The following is a 23,325-nucleotide window of genomic DNA, read 5'->3' on the forward strand; positions in this document are numbered from 1 at the left end:
AGTCTGGCCATTGTCCAAATGGGGTTTTAGGTCAAAAGGAAGTTGATTTCTGTTTACAGAACCTAACTCTGACCTTCCTTTACTTCAATAAAACGCTTTCAGCTGTACATAATTGTTTTATGATTCGTACTTTCACAATCCAGAATCTTTTAACACGTTTAAATAATTAACCTGCTATTTTAGGTCTGCTAATTTTGAGTGGTGCGTGATATTCGCCGTTTTTTTATTTTTCAGATTGAGCATGTAGCACGCAGCAGTAACGTTATGAAGTTTCAAGAACATTGACAGAAATAGGACAAAATTCAAATGTACTGTACCATTAGATTACTTTGCATAATGGAGACGGTTTGTGCAGGAAAACAGTGACTTAAATGACACTAAGGAAGCATTTAGTGGGAGATCAATATGTAAAAACCTTAGGTGAGTGGATCTGTGGCAGCTGTAGATGGCAGGACAGGAATGTGCTCTTGACATTGGGAGGTTTATTTGTGCTGCGTTCATGGTTGGAAAATGGATTGTTATTATTGCGCTCTGTATCAACAACACTGTGACCCAGTTATGAGATATGAGTGAGGAAGAGAATTAGTGTTCATTATACATAAACTTAAGCTTGACCTTTTTCTGCCTGAGGAATTAAGAGATTCTAAATGTTTCAAATAATGTTCCACAGAAACGCTCTGCCCTGAATTCCTCGCAATGAAAGACTCGTGACACTCGTTGATGAATTACTGCACAAAAATGCAGGTTTGCCTTTATTTATTTTCAAACACAATAAAAACTAAATAAGAATTATTCACATTGTTGCCTGGATCGATTCTGTCAAAACAAATGAACAGAAAAACATCCCTGGAACTCTAACATAATTACTCAAAAAACACCTACAGTTATTTTTTTTCCTTCATAAATAGGCGCAAACAAGTACCATAAAAAGATCTCATATAGACACAGTGTAGAGGAATAGTAAATGATCAGCCATATGCCAGGGTTATACAGCAACTCTCCAATCTGCCACTGTTTCTTCTAATTAACACCATATAAGCATCTGACAGTTTCATACACATAGTTTGGATGACATTAATCAATATGCCAGAAGTGATACAAAAGAAGTATTTTGCGTAATACAAAATAAACTTTTCTTTAGTACTTTCCTTAATGAATCATTTCATGCTACCTCGCTGGTTGATGCCATCAACCTTAACGTTATTAAACTTGGGAAAAGAATACTTCTTTAGTCTCTTTTGTTGGTCTAATCAACAGCGATGTCCGCTGCCAAGAAATTACCCCTCTTGGCTAGTTATCCCTTTTCGAGTTTGAAGCGAACTGGTGTGGTCCAATTCAAAATCACATTGTTACTAGAAAAAAAGTTGAATTCTTATACTCTAGGAGTAACACAGATTCTATTTACAGCTTGAAACGAGGGCTGCTTAAAACAACCCGTTCGGCCGTCCATAACCTTCCTATGAGCGACTGTTTTATACTTACAACAGAACTCTCTTTCTAAGGCAGTTGACTAGAAAAGATCATTACAGAGAGGAAGAATGATACGACGAGAAAGAGGAGCGGGGCAAGACGTAGGAGTCATACCGTCTGCATTCTTTTTTCTTTTTTTTTTTGTGGCTTTTTGTTTCTTTTCTGTTTTCGGATTACGATTTTCCTCTTTGTACAAAAAAGAAGTTCTGTTTTGGCTTTCGTTCCGCCGTTTGTCAGCGAGAGCTTGGGAGTCTCCGACAAGCAGCGGTAAGTGCTTAGACACCGATGGATCGACAACCTTCCTGCGAGGCGAATTGACCTACGCAACGTCTCAAAAACCATGAGCGATCTTCAATAAAACACACGTCTACAGGGGGTTTCCATACACGGCCTCTTATTAGGACGCCGAACAATAGGAGGGCGTTAAAAGTCAATATCATTAGAGAGGTGATTGCATTGAAACAAATTTTAGCATACAATTCACATGTTCATGCTTGCGATGATTTAAACTCTATTTTTAAAGATCCAAAATGTCTGAATGTCAGAAGCTAGAAGGAGATACAAATTCCAAAGCCACCACGGTAGGGTGCACTAAAGTGTGAGCCATGAGAAAGAAAACATTCAAACGTTGGTTTGCTGATGCGTGGATTGTGTCTAGTCTAAAGTAAGGCCTGAACAATCAGGCCCTGAATAGCTGTACGGGGATGAGGAACTGCCTTGGTCCTGTGAGCGTGAAGGAGCGTGAGGTTGGGTTTGTCGATCAGGTCAGGTACAGGGCTTTGTCCCTCTGCAGGGCTCTGCGGAGGAAGGTACGGACAAGTCAGACATGGCTGCCGCAGAACATTCGCATGTCTTCCCGAATGGTATTGCTAGCGCCTGCTCACCCGTTGCCGCAGTAGTCGGGGGTCCAGTCCAGGCCCTGGGTCGGTCCGTTCCTGCAGCCTGTGCGGTAGTCCATCGAAGGGGACAGGCCGGGTCCGGCGGAGGATGTGACATTTACCATGCTCTGATACTCTGCCTGAAGAGGGAAACCCTGAGAGGAGAGCAGGACGCAACAGCAGGTTACGCGTAAGATCTACTGCAGATCCCACTAATTCAAGACCTGTAGCGTACGGGATCTTTTAGAATCACAGTTTGGCAGCACACGGTCAAAGGAATAGTTCTGGGCGAACGAAAAGTCATGCATTATTTATTTAGAATTCATTTTTTTGGCAGTAAAACGAAAAAGCAGACATTTTTAAACAAGCAGCTGTTCTCATAGTGACCAGGGGAAGCAATACAATGGCTTTGCGTGGGGAACTGAAGCTATGTAAGTAGCTGAAAATGAAAGTAACATAAGGTTGGGTGATTAAATTAAACAAGTAATATCGTCATTGGCTTCACATATGCTTGGGGGCAGGAGGATTTTTGAAAGGTTTTTGAAAGAAGTCTCTTATGCTCAACCAAAGCCGCATCTATTTGATCAAAAATAAAGTAATATTGTAAAAGATTATTACGATTGAAAATAATTCCATTTGTATGTATTTTGAAATTTCATTTACTCAGCAGCCATTATTCCAGTCTTTATAGTCACACGATCCTTCAAAACCATTCTAATACACTGATTTTGTGCACAATACACATGTCTTATTATTACTTTAATTAAAAACAGTGTTTTTAAATATTTTTGCGAAATCGCATGCAAACTTAAAGGTAGATTTTCAAATTTAAGTCTGTTGACATAAATTGTACAGACCAATTTTATTTATTTGTAATGCTTGACATATTAAAGCTATAACGGCAAGTCCTCGTTCTTGCTTTCACGTAGATGTTTACTTTTGAGTTTCCACACAGCAAAATGTGTCTGGAATAGCATAATTTTCATTTTTGGGTGAACTGTCCAACTAAATAAATATTTTAACAGCAAGTTGTATTAAAGCCTGGCATCAAAATGCTGAACTAGCTTTCCTGTTTTTCTTTTTTTTTTTTTTTTCTGAGAGAAACCAGAGCAAAGCAGCTCGTCCAATCTAATTCTAGCAAACATCCTAGGATCTGAAGTGGACATGATGACAGTGTAATGCAAGCAGCCTCAAATGAGCATTAATGAGGAACTGCATTCGGTGGTCGGGGAGACCGGTGGGGGTAGAGGAAAAATAAACGAAGCAGATATTCTAATTTGAAGACTTCTTCTCTGTTCTTAGCCTAAGAAAGAGTGCATGTGAAAAGGAAGTTAATCTCAGTGGTACACAAGAGAATCTGCCTGAAAGAGCAAGACAGCAGGTGGCTGCGTTTTTTTCCCCCTCCAGAGATTCTACCTATTCATGAATTGTTCCTCAAATTCTTCTCCTTCATTCGATCACAAAGGCTCCATCTGCCCCTTTGTGTCCCCCAGCCCCCAACACCGCCCCACCTCCCCTGCCCGCCTCGGCTCACCGAAAAAGTTGAACCGCGCGTTTTTGTTTGCTCTCCACAAATATGCAAAAATGAACGAGGATTATTACTCCCCTTTGGATTTAAAAACTCTCCCATAAAGGCAGGATCTGCAGAACAGGCTTAAGAACTCCCCAAACGGAGGAGAGAAAAGCCAAGTTTAAGCATTCGTACTCTCCTCCAAAAGATTGACACAGCCATACAAGGAGCCCTGTGGTAATCTAAAATTGGACTTCAGACAAATTCACACTATAATCTGCATGAAAATTAGACACTTTTTTTTGCCTCACGACGATGATCATCCACGGCAATAGTTAATTTTCCTGCCGAGGAGTGATAAAAACGAAGCACACGAAATTCAATCAAGTAGTTGCTCTTTTAAATACAACGTTTCCCAGAATTCCCAGCGGGCACAGGAAGAGAAACTTGCAACAATAGGCCTTTCATATTCAGATGTGAATGGCGAACTTTTTTTCGCCGCAACAGTTTGAATTGGAAATATGTTTTTCGTTTTCGTCCTTGATGGAATCTGTCTGCTGCCGTGTATTTCCTTGCCGCAATTCAAACACAAACAGCTCGTTGCTCAACGCCGGCCCTGGCGCATCTCCCCGCGAAAGATCAAACTGCTGTCATTGGATAGCGTGTCACCTGTTCTCCTGACCACCTGATTCATCTCTCTTTATGAAGCTAATCCCTGTTTACCCCAAGACAATGTGATTCTCCGCCCTCTCCTTCAGTCCTGCCTCCCAGCTGATGCTCATCTCTTAAAGAGCTTCCAGACACAAGGGTGCTATTCATTAGGACCTCATTACAACTTCATCTCAATCCCACTGAAGATCCAGCGCAACTCAAGGCTATTAAGACATGAAACGGATCAACATGGAACTCACCGCGAGTGCTTAAGGAGACTTGGGCTTCTTAGCCACCTCTGTTTGAGATCTCTATTAGAGGAATGAGGGTTTAATTAGCACAGATGCTAATAATGAGGCTGCGTGTTAAAGTAGGGCTCGAAACACCCTCTTCCTCTTTTTTTTTTTTGCACATAAACACAGTGGAAATTATTTCAAAAGAGGTCTTTTTCTCTTTAATTAGATTTTTTAGGGGTTTGTGCGCGAATGGGTAGAGCCTTTATTTGCTTTCTCTGCTTTGCTGTTGTTGTCTACGTCCTCCAAAACCAGCCTTCTCCTCCTATACACTTTAGCAGAGAACTAATTTCATTTCCTTCGGCCCGGTCTGAAAAACTGTTTTCATCAGATAGCTGAGGCGTTTTGTCTTCCACACTGATGTATTCATCAATCTCAATGTGATTTTTTTTGTGCAACCTTAAGTCACATCCAAATCCTAATGCATCTGTTTATTACAGAGAGAAAATTGAAAATCTGTCTGTGTGATATGCTGGGATTTTTTTTTTTGCACAGTGTGGACATAAAACAAGCTGGCAGATATTAATGGTTCCTCTCTTGACCTCATTCGCCGGCGCGAGAGATAGGCTGAAGGGGCCGGAAATGATGAAAAATGAAACGGTGCTGCATCTGCTGCATAAACAGCACTTCCTCCACTTTGGCATTCATACACACACGTATACGCTTCGCTATCTGCTCCACGATAATGTATAATGGAAATTGGAGAAGAATCAGACAAGGCGGCTTCTCAGAGAGGTTTATGGAGAATAGATTGGAGGGGGAGAAGATCCTTTAATTGGCCCGGCTTGGTGTCTGTCTTGCTTTGGTCTTTGGTCTTACTTTAAAAACAGTAAAAAGGCTTCTAATGTCTTTTTTGATTGAATTCAACATGAAATAGAGAAGTATAGGCTTGATACTATCCATTGGGAATTGATCGGATTGCGAAAAGTGCTCTCTATATAAGTGTTCTTTGGTCGGGGGTCAGTTGTTCACATGAAGTGCAAGAGAGTATATTAAACTATTTCATTTAGGTTAATTAAAAGAATTCAATTTTATGCTGAATTTACATTTGTTTGAAAGTGTAAATTTTAATATTTGTGCATGGTGAATGGTGAGGGACTAGTGATATGGCACCAATTATTTTATATATGCACAGTCATGAATATATTGCATAAATATATTCTTGTTGCCACAGAATAAACATAAGCTGAGCCACAACTTTTGAGAATTATGCTTATGCTCACCCAGGCTGAACTTATTTGATCAAAAATACAATAATATATATAGTGAGACATTATTACGATGTAAAATAAATGTTTACTATGCATAATTACAATATTTGTTTCCATATTTTTGTGGAAGTAGTGCTACTTTTTTTTGTTAAACATTATATGTGTCTCTAATGTCACTTTTGTAAACAATTTATTACGGTTCTCCTGAAAAAAATACAAATCTTTGTTTTGGATTGTATTGCATATAGGAACTTATTTTAAATATACACGTTGACTCAAAATACAGAAGCGTCTAAAAAGCAAAATGTGCATTATTCATTGTGAAAGTAGACGTCTCACCTGGGCCATGGATGGGGAGTGCAGGGGCATCGGGTGGCTGCTGAGCTGCTGTTGTTGCTGGTGGAGACTGAGGTGCTGGTGTAAGGGGGGGCTGATCTGCAGCGGAGGGGGGGACGAGCCCGTCATGCTGCCCATGCTCACTGCTCCTGGCATAGGCGCGCTGGGCCGGGATGCACCACCTCGAGCTAGGCCTGGCTGCATCTGGGGCAGGTGGGGACTGAGTCCTGGCTGCTGGTGGTACGGAGGAGCCATGTAGAGACCTGGGTGAGACTGGCCTGCCCCGGAGAAAACTGGTGGCTTGGGTCCGAGCATCTGAGAGGCCTGTGATGCCTTCACATCTCCTGGGTCATTGTAGCTCTAGAGAAAGTAAAAAGAAAAGCGGTTTAGTTGTTGGATGCATAAATGTTAAACAGGCTCTTTGGATAAATCAAATAAGCCAATGGTGTGTGTGTGTGTGTGTGTGTGTGTGGTTACTAAATACAAGTATTTGGTATATAATGCAAAATACATGTGATTATAAATTTGATACATTTTAAATGTTTATTTTTAAAATATAAATAAAATCTACTAATGTCAAATGATTAATCAAGTCCAAAATAAAAGTTTTTGTTTACATAATGTGTGCACTCTTTAAATCTATTATGTATATATAAATACAAACACATGCATGTATATATAAAAAAATGTAAGAAAAAAGTTTTTATTAAAATGTCATTTATAGAAATTATATTAATACTATTATACAAATTATATTAATATACAGTAAATATATACATGTAAGTATTTGTCAAATATATACTTTATGTATAAAGAAAAACTCATAAATAATTATTTGACAGCACTAAAAAATTGTATGTAGTTAAGTATAACACATTGTTAGTAATGTTTAGATATACATATCCAAAAAGATACAAATATATATTATTTTGATAATGAATGTCTCTGTACATTCCACTTAATATTCACAATATTTGTATTGAGGTTGCATGCCTTAAATGTTGCTACACGTTATATAAATTAAATATTAAACAACTTCTGATTGCTTGAGATTTTTTATGCTCTCTTCATAATACTTGCATTTAGGTGTGTGATGGGAGTTTATTACTTAAACATCTCCAAACCGCCAAACTCTAACATCTGAAAAATGTCTCTTCTCAAACGTCACAGTGTTAAAGCAAGCACACATATATATCAATAGCCCAGAGTCATTTACCTGAGACACGAGGCTGGCTCTGTATGCAGCCAGCTGTTTGAGGTACTCCTTCTTTGCGGTTTCTGTTTTTTTCTTGTACACCTGCCATCATAAAACAAACAAACAAACAAAGAAAAAAATATATTAAGAGGCCAAAGCTGTTCTTCATGTTCCTGTGCACAATTATTCTTAGAAATGGGATCTAATGGCAGTCCATTTATGAGCCATAATGCGTAATTGTTGTTGGAGCACTGAAATGGTGCTTGAGTGCAGCCCACTTTATCCATCGCTTGTTCTTCTGCCTTTATGGACTGTCCATATTTCCCCTTTCAGCTGGGGCATATGTGTAATTATTTGCCCATCAATACATCTGTGCTGTTATTACCTCAACCAATAGACCTCTACTAAAAAGACAAGAGCAGAGGAGAGATAGAGAAAGAAAAAAAAACCCAGCAGAGAGACATGATGTTCTTTTATCAGGCAAACATCCTCTCCTGAGTAAAAGTACTTTTAAGTGTTTTCATCAGCTTCACCGGCTGAGTGTTTTACATAGCGAAAAGAGCACAAAATAAACGGCTACAAAAAAATAAAACATCTTTTTATGACTGTAGATGCTGTCTGGTGGCTTTGGTGAGAGAAATGGGTACTTTCAGTTGTGTTTATTCTGAAATCAGAAGCAGCTCTCGTAGTCATGTCATTCTTCAAAACCTAAATTCACACCCTAAAAAACAGCCTAGGTGTTAACATAAGTGCTAATCCTTTTCTTTGTCACGGCTTTCAGTCTTAAAAGGAACCTTAATGAGGGTATTAAACATTTACAAGGGTATTTACTGTACTACATAAGCTCTAATATAACACGTTGATATACACATTTGTCGTAATGCACAGCAAATGAAAAGTGCTATTTGACTGCATGATCTACTGTGTACCTAAAAAGTACACAAACCTCTCGTTTTTTGCCCATGAATTTCATATATTAAAAACAGCTGAAATGTTCTTCAGAATAATGTAGTTTGTATTTTTTCATTTTGTGATAAACTTCTTTGTTGCATTTTTTTATGTTTTGTTACACTTTATTTTAAGGTGTCCTTGTTTCAGTGTAATTATATAGTACATTTAAGTACTGAATAATGTATATGTATATGTGCTTGCTATATGCTTAGGGTTTGGTTTAGGGTTACGTGCCTGTAATTATGCATAATGTATTGTTATTATAACAGTAGGTAGACTGCATGTTTTAAGTACTATGAGAAGAAATAGTCCTTTGAAAATCAACTTTGGGCAGTAAGTAGTTACATGTAAGAGAATTATATAATTTAATTACAAACTAAATGTAACTGTAATCAGTTACAGTTACTGAGAAAAATGTGTAACTGAATTAAATTGCAGTTATGTATGAAAAATGTAAAGATTACAAATTTGCACACACAAACAGATTTGATAGATTTTTTTTTTGCACTGACCGCAGGAGTTAGGACACACGCTTGTTTTAATAACTTTCATTTTAATATTTGGGTTTGTATTTGTGCTTTATTTTTCACGAGTAACAGTTTTATCCCCAAAATATTTGTTAGATGCCAGTATTTCCTGTCATAAATATGTAAAGACTTCATTTAAAAAAAACACTTGCATAGCTATCAAACTATATATTATGATTGAATCTGCATTTAAACACAAAGTAAACTCAGTAAAAATAGGTAAAAATAATGATTTTGTGGTGGATATGCTTTAAAATTAAATGATTATGATCTTAATGTAAGTGATGAAGGATTATGTTTACTCGGCTGCTTTAAATAATTAACATTTGTTACAAATGTAGAAAAGTAATCAAATGTATTCGGTTATGCCACTTATTCAATTTTCAATAGGGTAACTTGTAATCTGTAAAAGTAACCTTTCTTACATTTTTAAACCTGTTCAGAGAGCAACAAAATGTAAAAAAATGCTGTTCCTTACTACATTTACAGACTGTATTAATGCCAGATGTAAACGAAACTTGAGAGAGCGATAAGAAGACCCCACGAAACCTTTGTTTGTTATGTTCCAATAAAAAAAAAAAATCTCACATATTGCACTGTTTTCACACCTGACTTGAAGACTTCCCCTACCATGCACAACCACGCTGATGTTAGACCACAGCAACACGATGTTATTCTCTGATTGCACAAGGGGAAATCAACAAATGTTCTGACCAACATGTGCGTCATCGCATCTGCTGTCATAACAAATCGTTATGTGGATATACTATTGTATATACTGTAGATAATACCTTAGATAATAAACAAAACGTGTGCTGTGTGTATAGAAACACGCGGTAATCTAATTCCTCCTGCATTATATCAGTCTTTATGAGTCAGCCACAAGATCGCAGCAAGATAAAGGAACTTTTCACTTTTGCATGAGCAAGGTTTATTAATGAAATAAAAAAAAAAAATCACCTGTTTCTGTTCCTCGCCCAGGCCGTCCCACATGGAGGCCACTATTTTAGAAACCTCCCCAAATGTGGCATTAGGGTTTTGGCCTTTGATAGCTGCCTGCGTGTCTCTGAAGAACAGGGCGTAGGCCGACACTGGCTTCTGAGGCTCGTTGGGGTCTTTCTTCTTCTTCTTCTTGGGGGTTTTGGGCTTCTTGGCCATGTCTGTGGCTGCTCTCTTCTCTGCCCCATTGATCTGAAAAGAGAGGGGCTCATTATAGTAAACAATAGATATCCAATTAGATTAAGCCATAATAACAGCTTTATGAATGAATCATCTTCCTAAAGCTAGTTAGTGAGCCTTGTCTCCAAAGCCTGGAGCTACTTTTTAAATTTTAATGACCATCGTGCATTATTCGTACTGTATGTACAGGGTTCCCACGCATTTTTACCAATAATTTTCCGTGACGTGCAGTTGTTTGTGATCGCCGGATAACCATTTCTATAAAGACTGCAGCTGCAAAGAACAATTTCTAGACAATGAAATATTCATTTTAATATACGGCATCTATGTGATTATTACATAATTGCCTGTTTATGGTTACAGATCAGTTCAGTTTAAAGGACAATCAGATATTTCTACATTTTAATTGCATGTAGAAATACTATAAATTGTACAAGCAATTGCAGTATAGGAATAGTAATTTTTGCATTAAATAAATATTTATTATAAATATATTGTCATTTTAATATAATTAAATAATACATATTTTTAATATCTTTTATAAATAAAACAAAAGTTAAGTTTCCTTAAAATAACATAAAATTAGTTTCCAAGTTCAGTGTGAAAAATGATTTGTGTGTTGAGCTTCACGGTTGTATAATCTAAAAAAGACAATTAATTTAATTACTTGTATGACAATTAGTCACAAGCCTAAAGCTTCATAATCATAACAATCCTAACTATAAACTTTCCATGACATTTTAATTTAAGTGACTGAAATATCAGACTGTGACACTTTATATAAACACGAGTAGCTCATAACGTGTATGTTTATACAGCTCTTGACTCTAATGCTGAACTGTATCTTCTGTGTTAGGAAACGAGACGCAAAAATATCTTAGCAGAGCATATAAACGACCACACTTTCCAGAGGATCAGTACTGATGTGAGTTTTGGAGAAAATGCACTGTATTTTGGCTGTGAAGAAGAGACTTGAGGCAGATCAGTGTCTTAGCAAATCTGTGTTTAAGGAAACATGGCAGTACAACTTGCTGAAAGGTCAGCAGTGACTCATTCTTTTTAATACACTCTATTTTGCCACAGTGCATAAAATAGTATATGTGACCGTGTGTGCGTGTGTGTGCTCGAGGAAGATAAGCTTTTATATTCATGAGATCACAGAATGGGTAAAACACTCTCTCTCTCTCTCTCACCTTGGCAGCATCATCTGCATCGTCCTCATGCACGGAGCTGGAGGGGGAGGGAGTGGCGGACTTGCTCTCTGGTGGAGATGGGGATCCATGGGTGCCATTGTTGTTGTTCAGACCCAGCTGAGTATTGAGTTGTGATTGGTTGATAGTGGTCAGCTGACCTTGAGGAACCATGCCAGGTTGGACCCTGGGTCTGAGCGTGTCCACCTGGGGATGGCCGCCGTAACGCGAATCTGAGTTGACCATTTGTTGCATCTGGAAGATTAGCACAAAAATACCCAGATTTAGTAAACTGAAAGGAGTTAAAGGAAGGAAAGTTTGTAGCATAATGTAGAAAAATCTGCTTTACTATTGTGCTAAAAAAAAAAAAAAAAAAGTTAAAGCAAGGTACTAATAATGGATGGGAATAGGGAAACTTTTTTAAAATCAGAAATGTGAAACGTATCATTTTATTTCATTAAATTAATTTACATATCAAAAGCGCATAAATAATTTGCGCGTAAATGGAGATGCTTAAATCGCAAAGATCATTTTAAGGTTTTATGAAAATTATAGCTTTTTATTGAAAGTTTAGTAAATTGTGATTTCTTCAAATTAAGATTATGTTGTTTGTTCTTTTTGTCAACATTGAAAAATGTAATATTTTTCAATGCGAATGCCCCATTCACGTCCATAGTATTTTTATTCAACATTATGACACAAATGTTGTTTATTAAGCTCCCTAAGATCCCTACACTGAAATATTCATTTAAAAATAAAAGTACCTTAATTAGTAGTCTTTTAAGTAGTCTTAATAAAACTAATCTCGGCTAAAAAAAAAAAACCCTGTTACAATAGAAATCCCTTAGAGGCCTACCTATACACAATACACATAAAATACATAATCCCAGTGTTAACTAGCACTAATATCTCCATCCTGAGCTTACGACAGGTTTGGGTTTACACTATCCTGCTGCTGTGAATGCTAGTCTGTATCAGGGTGTAGAAACATTGCTTTTGTACACTGTATCTGGGGGATAAATCACTTCCGACAAGGACAAGCCCTGTAGCTGTAGTCCGTCACCTGATACCGTCTGAAGCAACAGGTGACCTGAAATGTACCCCACGCCCACCATTGTATGCAACACAATGCCCCCGACAGGTGGAGCTTTGGGGTTAGGGGCCACGGGCATTTCTCTGAAGGACAGGTGACTCTGTGTCTCCCTCCCCACATAAACACTTCAGACACACTGGACCCTCATTACTCAAAACACTCTGAAATTGCTTTCTAACATCTCTTATTTCCAAGAGAGCTTGTGAGAGCACCGAATAATGCTAATGCAAAAATTTCACATATTTCATGCTGTCAGAATCTGACAGCCACGCAGGAAAAAAATAGTGTTTAATGCATTACATGTTGTGCCATGCACGTAGAATGTAATGCGTTTTGGAGTGATGCTGTGATACTAGGGTTTTCTGGATGATTGCAAATTAAGTTAAATTAAGTGATAAATGTATTTTAATTTTACAGTTCACTTTTAAACTTTTAAGACTTTCATGCGTTCAATTTGATTAATTAACGTAATATGTGAAAGCGTTTTTTTTGTGTCATGTCATGGAGCATCGGAAAGACTATTCATTTACGAGAACTCGGCATGCATCCGTAAGCAGTTGATTGGACGGACATGACATGACAACATTACACAGCAATACGGAGGAAATTATTCAATCCATGCGGTTACAGCGGTTATAACTGACTAATCTGACACGGGTGAAAATGTCAAGTTCTCATAAAACGGCTGGAAAAAAAGTTTGCAGTGGAAAACTGTTCAACTTTTTAGGGGGTTTAACCAGTACGATGTTAATGGATAAGAGAAAGTTTCATTTTTCAGCGAAACGCGTTCACCTTCATACGCACCTCATTAATACCCCCTGTGTTTTCAGTATTATACCCTTCCCACTCGATTTCTTGTGAAACATTTGTATTTTCTTGAGGGGGACTTTTTCAGCTATTTAACCAGACAATACCCCACCTTGTGTGGGTAATTAGACAATGTGGTCAGTTTTGGGTAGAAAACTTAACTTAAAGCCGCGCATGCTGCTAAAAGGTCACTTTCTATTTCTTGGTAAAACAAAACCTAGAGGCAGGACAAGCTCTCTGAAAGTAACTAAGATCGAAATCAATCACAGATTGTTTAATCGTACTGCAATAACTAGCGAAATTTCCCAGGTTTACGGCGTGCGAATAAACATGGCTGCTGAAAAACACTCAAATCGCGTTTGCCAGAGCGAGGTTGTGATGGTATTTATCATCTGAGCTCACCATTAATCTCCACTATACAGAGGACAAAGGCTTGCCAGGGATGAATAGAGGTCACGTGACGAGGTCACAGACAAAAGCCCTAAAGGTTGCCTGTTCTGCACTTTTTAAGTTTTAAATAACAAATGGCTGCCTGGGCTGGCTGTTTTTTCATCAGATCCACTGACCCGTGCTGCAAAGGAGGTCATACTCATTTGATATCAATTTCCTTTAAATCACAGGGCAAATTGTAATCACACGTACAGTAGGAGACTATTTGCATGCTTATCTTCCTACAGTGCGCGACAGAGACGCATGAAAGGGACGAGAGAAACCCAGCTTTCCATGGAGTCCAATGACATTTTAAAGGGAGGAAAATAATGTCTACTTTACTCCGGCTGTCACTTCAGGGGCACTTTCATGTCCTTCTGTTTCCATTAAAAAGGTATAAATAGCTTAAGTGCTGGACTAGATCAGAGCCAATTGTTTGCTCAGGGTAATAAAACCACAGCCCAATGATAAGGACTTTTTCAGGCAGAGTAATGAGGGTGTATTTCATGTCCTTGCGTTACTGTAGATCTTTATAAGCTAAAAGACACGCTGGCTTTTTGTTTACCCTTTTGATCATCTGAAATGTATTCCGGCATAATCTTAGCTATTAATTTCTTTTGCTCTCGAGTTAATCCGCTTTAAAATCGCTGTTATTTTATTTATTTTTTGGTAATAATAGCTTGTCACAGTCCGCACGAAAGAAAACACCCAATATTTATGACATGCAGGAGTACATATGAGAAGTGAGGTAATTTGGAGTATAAAAGCTTAAAGCCGTATTACACCATCTGTCATTTGGACAAGCCAGAGTTTAATTGCTCCAGCTTCAATTTTGCACAAGCGCACGCAAATACCTGTCTCTTATTAAACTCCACTGTAAATGATCTATGCCAAAGCAGCCTAATAGAAGTGGCTTGTCACGCTGCACTTTCAAGGTCTGAAATGTGCCCGTTTTGCAGCGCGCAGCAAAGTGCTGCAAACTGTAGGCTTTGCTGCAAATTTACAATAAATGGAGATTTATGTCCATTACTGTTTCTTTTTTTTATTTAGGCCACCGCTGGATGAGGATTTAGTGGCTTTTGCGCTGATGATGGACGATCTCGCTGCTTTTTGCCGCTCACGCCCTCTCTCTCTCTCCTCCGCTGTCAGCTCTGTTTAGATTTGCACATTTTACACACATCAACTTGTGCTTATTTAAGCGGACATGTGGCTTTCTAGAAAGCAAACCTTACCTGAGCGTTTCCAATAAATTTGTCGCGTTTTATGCGAATCACCGAGCTCATCAGAACGGCCCGATGAGATCTCATCTCCCACGTTATACGTTTAAAAATCAGCCTTCCCCGTTTCTCAGAACTAGTGGGATCCATTTAGCTATTCGGCGGCATTTACTTTCATTCTTTTTAATGGAACGAGCAGGGACGGTGAAACCTTATGAGATAATTTTCCTTTTAATCTAATACTTTTTAAGGTGAAGCACATTTCACTCAACTATCTCTGCTGGCTAAACAATGCAAGCTCTGAGACCTATAAAATGAATGCAAAATGTAAGAGGCACATAAATGCACTCTCTGTTCCACCAGAGAAGGCAGCTCCAACAGGCTAATGCCGAGAGAAAATTAATTCCATCAGCTAGCTCTTTCATTCTCCACTGCAGCTACAAGCTCTCTGTCCCGTTGCCTGGCAACCATAATTCATAGCCGCTCTAAATGGATGTTCTCCAAGCACTGAGAACATTAAGGTGAAAAGAACAAATGCCTTTGTGAATCTCAATATCTTTCAGTGTGCATGTCACTCTGTGTGTTGTTTTTTTTTAGCCACCGATGTGTATGTTATTCTTTAAAAATCTTTTTGATGGAAGTTTAAGAGGGTCACTGTGAAGGTGCATTTATTGTTCGCACAATATGTCGTTTTTGCCTACGTGGGCTCATTTCTGATAAAAAGATAAATCATCTGTGCTCGTATAATCGAACCAAGGTCAAGACAAAAAAAAGGTTGTTATTATTAACAGGGTTTATCACACACAAAAATAACGCTCAATATTTAGGTTTGTCCCCAAACATGGAGCATGTGGAAAACAATAGGTGAGAGATGAAGAGGAGAAGTTTCAGTCTGACTCAAGCGTCAGATTAGCAGCACATCTCGCATTCATCTTCAACCACAGTTAGTCACAATTCACCAGCACCTTATATGTGTCATAATCACATTATGAGGTTTCTTGCACTTGACCAAAAATTCAAGGTTTGTTTCGTTTCTGCAGAAGTAGCAGAGATATTTGTGATCAATATCAACATTTTATAAAGATACGAGAATGATAAAGGAACAAATTAAAATAAGTAAAAAAAATAAGTTAGCAAGCAAAATAAAATCATTTTGATGTGTAATATATACATTTATATAATATATATTAAATATATTAAATGTGTGTGTGTGTGTGTGTGTGTGTGTGTACTATACCTAAAAATAACTATATGTTTTATTAGCTTATTATATTTTAACATTTATTTACATGTTCTTAACCATATAATTTTTTTAAAGATTCATGTTGTATTTTTTTTTAGATTTGACTCAATATTATTCTTCTGATTTCTTTATTTTTAAAAGTTATGTGTCTACAATTTCTGAATGCACTGTACAACTATCTAGTACAGCTACATGGCAAGCAGAATGCATTAGGAGGAGTGCCTTGATGCTAAATTATATTTAATTAACTTAATCCAATGGGGAATTTGGCATTGTTTCACTGTGCGTTAAATCACATTAGCTCTCATTTGCTGGGTGCTATCTCAATCATTCTATATGCCGCTCCAACCTCTTATAATCTCTGTTGAGGTGTTTCATTTGTGTCAATTAAATCATTGTTTGGGCACTGAAACGACTTTGGAGTTGCGTAATTCTGTCATGCGGAATGCATTAGCGACATCTCAAAGGAGAGCGTGTGCATCTTACGGTGAAGTTTCCTCCACATAGAAAGAAACTGTGTTTTTGGTCATTTTCCATACAAGATTACATGAAAGCACATTCATGTTCCAGAGTAAAAAAAAATATAAATCAGCTTACTGCAATTTTTTTTCTCTCTCACACTGTGAATCTTGAACAAATTATATGTATACATAGCAATGCGATCTATCTCAAAATCTCAAAATGTGATATCTCTCAGCTGCATCTATATTATCTACATTCCATATAATTGCTGCTTTATATCTCACAGTTATAACTCATAATGCGACTACGTGCCACAACACCGTTTTGTAACTTGAGCAATTGCTACTTTATTTCTTATAATTGTAACTTTATATCTCACACTTATTTGAAACTTTATCCCATAATTATTTGGAAACGGGCTTCCATCAGCCTCAGCGCCAATACTCACCACTGAGAGGGAGTTAGTGAGCAGGCCGCCATCTTGACCCAACATGTTAGGCACCGACATGCCCGGCAGGTCCATTCCTTGCAGGTGAAAGTGGTGCAGTCCGTTCTGGGAGACAGGGGGGCACAGGTGATGGTACGTTCCGGACTCAGACTCAGGCAAGTGTGCCAGCATGTGTTCGGGCAGGGTCGGGGGAGTGATGGGCGGGATGTTGAAGTCTTCGTCCCCAAGACTGGGCACTGGGTAGGACTGCTGGGAAGAACAGAGGCCGTGAGGTTACGTGACCCGTCCCAACACAGATTACATAAGTGTGGCTGCATGACAAAACCGTCGTTTTTCAAAAAGATGATTCATTTATGACTGACTAGTCATTAGTGATGATGAATACGATGCAATCTATTATCATTTATTCAGCGGTAAATACAATAGAATCTAATACAAATGCTATCACATCAAAAAAAAAAAAGAAAAAGAAGCACATTTCAACTTTAAAATGAAAAAGCGAGTGAATAGATGGTGAAATGCAATGAGCATTCTTGTCAGAGTGTCTCCAAAGGCAGCATGAAAAGGCTTTCCAAACAGTTCGTCTGAAATACTGCACAATGGGGGGTGAACCGTAGGCTAGTACAAGGACAGACTGTCCATTTGATACTTATAAATAAGAGAACGAAATGGGTTACGGCACGAACAGAAAAATCTTGTTGAAAACTAACATTCTTTGATGTTCTATATTCTGCCACCGAAGCAACGGCGATGATTCACGCTGTATCAATAACAGAAAAAAGACTAATCACAACTATATACGCAGCAAATGAAATGCTGAATAAAGTACATCAAAGTGTGCTGCACATTACAGTGATTCATTCCTACTATTTGAGCCTTTGAGGAAGTAAAATTATATGCAAATGGTCAATCAATCTCATTAGTCTATAACAAAAGGCTGCTTTTATGAGGCTGAACAGTCACTTGCGCTTGGCTGTGAAGTTTGCTTTGGCTGCTTTAAAACAGGCCGTCCTGCTCTCTGCCTCCTCCAGCCCCTGTCAGTTCAGACTGTGATGAAAAAGATGTAAAGCAGATAAGGAGATGAAAGGCTGTACAAATCCAAGCAAAATCATAAATTATTCTGTAAACACTCCCTTGGAGTAAAATACTGTAGAAAAATATATACAGTTATCAGAAGGCAGAGAGTTTATTATCTGTGCACGTCGCGGCGAACGCTAAAGCGCAAATGTGCCTCAGCCTCTGATTCGACTCGAACGATCCCTCTCTTTTTTTTTACCTTCAAAGGGGCTCCTCTTTTCTGCTGCTTTATTATCTCTAATACATAGCTTTTATTTGCAGCAAACTAAATGAACCTGTCAGACAGCCAACTACAGGCAATTAGGTATGAAATTGGTTCCAAATTCAAACTCAACTCAAATAACGGTCCAACTGTTACTTTTAAGGATTGCAATAATCGTTTTAATGAGCTTCCTACTTCTGCCTCTAAAAGCCAATGTATCATGCTCATTTGCATATTTGATTGTGTTGTGCCTCACAGATGTCTGCGTTTGTTTGCAGGAAATATGCTGGCATAATTCATACAGTAAGGCCCTTAGAGGAATGATTTTACTGCCAAATTAAAAAAAATAAATCACATAAAACAAGACGACTGTTTGCAGTGGCTTACATTGCTGTTGATACATGCGAGTAATGTACTTCTTGTCAAAGAAAAGAAAATTATTATATTCAGGTGGAAATTAGACAAACAAATAAGAGCAGGAACCAATGGCCGTTTTGAGGTGCAATTATGTTTGCGTGTTGTAACGGTTTTATACTTGATGTGTCTTTCTTTTTTTACACTTTCCTTTTTTTGTGACACTGAGAAGCGTAAACAGGCAGCCAAGAAAGAGAACACAGGAAATAAATAACCCTGTGCTGTGGTGTGTGGCTCTGAAAAAAAAAAAAAAAGCGAAACGTACAAAAATTAAGAGCATTGCAAACATTTCCTACATCTGTGTGTTTTCGTTGCGAAAAAGAAGACTTTAGATGAGGCCGTGGATACAAACACATAAAAACTTGGTGTCGTCTGATCTGATCTTATTTAACTAGAAACTGCAAAACGTTCCAGCTAATCTGAATAAATACATTTTCTGAAGGGATATGTGCTATGAGTCAGATCGTTTTTTTCCAATTCCAGCCTCTGAAATTATACATGTCGTGTCGTTGGTAATCGAAATATTTTGCATCATCTTATGAAACCGAATAAAACCTCCAGGGTCAGAAAGTTCTGATCTGAATCACGCAACGTGAAATGAAGTAAATGAACTTTTTATATACTGAGTCAGGGCTGTGAGAAATTACCCACACAATATCTGTACATTCAGGGCAGTGTTTACTATTCATAATCCAGTTACGTTCAGATCGCTATGTGTAATCTTAACATAATTTAGGTGTGCGGTTTGCTTCTAAAAGCCTAGCTTTTCATTTGACAATAAACGAAACATAGAAGAAAAACAATTTCTGTGTAAATCAGGACTGCGGATGACACATAGTTTCCCAACAACCCTCATTCGCATTGCATGCAAAGGAGGGGAAGGGAAAAAAACGACAAGTTTTGAGACCCACGACGCGCAAGTCCTTTTCGTGTGACATCATTTCGACTGGACAACAAATCTCTCAGGGAGGTGATTGCCTGTCAAATAGCACAAGGGTAATGGGACTGGTGGGAGATGAATGGCAAATGAGCAGGAGAGTCATTTAAATCTACTATCAATTACTGATGATGGTCATGATGGCTGTATGGAATCATTGTCTATGGGCGACTTTACAGTCAGCAGTCAATCAAAGCTTCACAGTGGAGGGGGAGAGAGGAATAAAGTGGGGGAATAGTCATGTATCTGATGTGGTTTACACTGACAATAAGGAAAAAATGAGAGAGAGGGAGAGAGAGAGAGAGAGAGAGAGAGAGAGAGAGAGAGTGGAAAGATACGAGCAGAGCTCTTGTGTTTTGGACATAGTGTACTGAGTGAGTGGCAGAAATGCCTCACCAGCAGAAATTACGCATTAAATTACTGCTGCCTCACAATGGAGATGTAGATTGTTTATAAGCCTTCCATCTTGACAGGCGTAAATCAGCTCGTCATTATGAAAGAAGTGCACACATGCTGAGATATGAGGTGGATGAGAAAACGTGCATTTCGAGATAAGAGATACGCCCCATCATTACGCTACAAAATGCATTAAAACAAATTTAGGAGATGCTTTCTGATAGAAATACAATTTAGATGGATGAGCGAAACTCAGGTTTCTCAGTAAAAAAATTTATTTGATCTCTGGCTGTGTTTTTGTATGAACCCTCTTCAATATTTACTAATCATGTTTTAATAACTAGCAATAAAATACATTTTTGAAACATGATAAATGATAAAGAAAATAAAATACTTCTATATATAGAAAAATATTTTTTATTCTTATTGATTATCTTAATAACACATTTTTAATTATTACTATTATTAATAATGAACTGCATTTAGAGCAAGTCACATGCAATTTTTAACTCGTAGCATTGTTTTGTATTTCATAATTGTTTAACTGTTCACATTGTGCAGAAAGGCTATAATTGACGGTGAAATTACATTTTCGTTGTGACAATTTACCCCATAGAGTGTGACAATATTCTGTATTGGGGCAAACATTTCAATGAGTATTAAACGAGCTGTGTCTTTTTTCTTAGGCATTAGCAGAGCAACTCTTCAAAAGGTTTTCTTTTTTTCTAGACAACACTTCAAGGTATTTGCTTTTGCAGAAATTGACTTTCAGAAATAAACCTACTCTATTTAAATGATCACTCCAGGATTGGCTGTGGATCATTACCCAGAGCTCCATGCGGCACGAGGAGTACTCCAACATGTTGTCATGCCCTTCCACCAATTAAATTGCCAAAGAACAGCAAAAGGAAGCGTAAACAACGGTAACCTGCACCCGCAGATGAGGCGGCTTTTTCATAACGTAATTTTGAATAATGAAGATGTCAGGTTAAATGCTACAGTAGTTAAACTTAATAAGGTGCCCTATTTTTTTCCAGCCGGCTTTTCATTTGCAATCTAGGCTGGAATTGTGTAAGAGAGGCAACGAAAGCAATTCAGCTTGTAATGAATACCTCTGGGACCCAGGGGCGGTGATCATTTGAATGCAACATTCTTTGGCCGGGGCCCCCAAAACAACCTCGGACCCGCTGAGCTGCCGATTACTGTTGAGAGCTTCTGGATAAACGCAGAAGGGCTTGTCTGTCTTGTGCTAGCATCAAGGTCAAGCATTCTGAAGGAGGTTTTTACTTTGTCGAATGGAGGGGACACGAATGCGTGTGAAGCCTCGTCTGACCCGAGCCGCCGCATCACACTCGGCGCGTCTTATAAACCAAATGGCATCAAAGACTACTGCCGCGGTCCACAAACGACCACTCCCTGTCCGGCATGCTGCATCTATGCCTTTGAGCAGCTTAAGGCTCATGCATGCATGAATATGCAATTCATGAATATCTGAATAATGCATATTATGAGAAAAAACAATGCTAGAAATAGCATTTAAGATCTATTGGAGCATTCTATAAACATGGTGTATATGAACATGGGCTTGGCTCAAGAGAAAAAAAAATTTCTGTATCTGAAATGCAGTGAAAAAAAAAACACATGTAAGAACGGGCCTCTTCAGTCCCAGGAGAGAGTACAAGGTTAGTTTATGCATGTTTAAAATGCACAGCTTTCTCCTGGTCCCACAAGAGCTCTGCAACATCTGGGGGAAGGGGGTGGGGGATAGATACGAGCACCTCTATATAAACCCACACAGAAATCTGACAACCCCCCTCACCAGAGACTATATACATGTCAAGCCATCACGGTGGGCAAATATGTTTCTGTGCAAGACACAAACAAATAACACACTGAATCTATGCTGCTCTTATAGTTAATAATATTGCATATACTCTTCCTGTATGCTGCTTTGCATCTCCTGTGACATAGATCAGACAGTTTCAGCCGGGCGAATTCGATGTTAAACATCAGTCTTATCAGGTTTAAACAAAAACCAGCAGTTGTTGGGCGAACATTGCTCGCTCTGTGAGTCAAAGCGGGCACTTTCACAAGTACTGTCTTTGAGCGTAGTCCAGAAATATGAGAAGTGTGTATATTTTTAGTGTTCAGTGAGTGTATGCCTGTAGTCGGCTTTATCTAGCATCGCTGGCACACGCTGCTTCATCTTGCTGCTGCATTAAAATAAATAAACGTTGATACAGAGTGCTTGTGGGCTGACATGCCCTCAGCACTCGGCCATTTTGGGTTAATAAATGTGGCTTTTATTTAATGGCCAAGAAACACATGGTTTGGGTTGGAAGAAGGGGAAATGAGAGGAGATGGTATGATAGGAGAGAACCTGTGCGCAGACAGACAGTGCTGGCTGATGAATGCTCTGTGTATTTAAACATCTCATTGATTCAGTCTTTTTATTTTTTTGAACGCCGTTATTATTATTATGTCTTTTAAAGAGTAACGGGTCTCCACATCCAGAGATGCTCAGATGGATAACAGTATCACATTTTTGTCACTTCAAGCAGCTACGAGGCTTTCAAAAAGTGTTTTCAGTCAGTGAGAATGTTTTGAAGACGAAAAGTCAGACAGATTTCAACCAAGAGATTAACGGCAGTTTTTAAATGTCATTTTAACACATGCCTGTTTCCTTTATAAAAAGTCCCTCTCATCACCAGCTCTGTTAAATTTCCCTTATATTCAAATAATTTCTGTACATTCTGTCCTTCAAATGGAGAGTGAAGATGTGAACACAATAAAACCACTCTCAAGCATTCTGACGAAATGTAACTATATACTGAATGTTTTAGTAGAACATTTTTCTGTGTTCTTTTCCACACATTACATGTCGGGGCAAGTAGTCACATAATTAAAATAATTACAATAATTTAAAAATAATTGTAATTATTATTATTAATAATAAATTCATTTTAGTATTATGTGTAGTTACCAATTAAAATTAGCCTTCAGGGTACATTAACATTTGCGAATGTTGACGTATATACACTGTCCCTTTCATGCATTTGCACATAATACATACATAAATAAAATAAACACTCACATTTTTTGTTTAATGTGTTTAAACGTTACACATTTAACATTTCCACATTTTGTCAAATGTTCTTTTATGCTTAAACAGCCTATAATTAATGACACATTCCACTGTGACAACTTGC

General features: G+C 38.1%; 1 protein-coding gene across 3 annotated transcripts in view; it reads right to left on the reverse strand.

Moving 5' to 3' along the window:
• Positions 1 to 717: 717 nt before the first annotated feature.
• Positions 718 to 23,325, reverse strand: part of tox (thymocyte selection-associated high mobility group box) — an 839,643-nt gene continuing 817,035 nt past the window's right edge. For 2 of the 3 annotated variants that reach the window (XM_043259411.1, XM_043259401.1), the window contains exons 4-10: positions 17,091 to 17,339; positions 11,395 to 11,646; positions 9,983 to 10,213; positions 7,566 to 7,646; positions 6,353 to 6,709; positions 2,355 to 2,503; positions 718 to 2,267 (exon numbers count right to left, since the gene is read on the reverse strand). In XM_043259411.1, coding sequence (XP_043115346.1) covers positions 2,231 to 2,267; positions 2,355 to 2,503; positions 6,353 to 6,709; positions 7,566 to 7,646; positions 9,983 to 10,213; positions 11,395 to 11,646; positions 17,091 to 17,339 — 1,356 coding nt within the window. In that variant the 3' untranslated portion in view covers positions 718 to 2,230. The remainder of the gene's footprint in view (positions 2,268 to 2,354; positions 2,504 to 6,352; positions 6,710 to 7,565; positions 7,647 to 9,982; positions 10,214 to 11,394; positions 11,647 to 17,090; positions 17,340 to 23,325) is intronic. The other variant, XM_043259420.1, reaches the window with a different exon arrangement.

The sequence above is a fragment of the Puntigrus tetrazona genome, chromosome 2 (assembly GCF_018831695.1).
Source record: "Puntigrus tetrazona isolate hp1 chromosome 2, ASM1883169v1, whole genome shotgun sequence".
Classification (NCBI taxonomy): domain Eukaryota; kingdom Metazoa; phylum Chordata; class Actinopteri; order Cypriniformes; family Cyprinidae; genus Puntigrus; species Puntigrus tetrazona.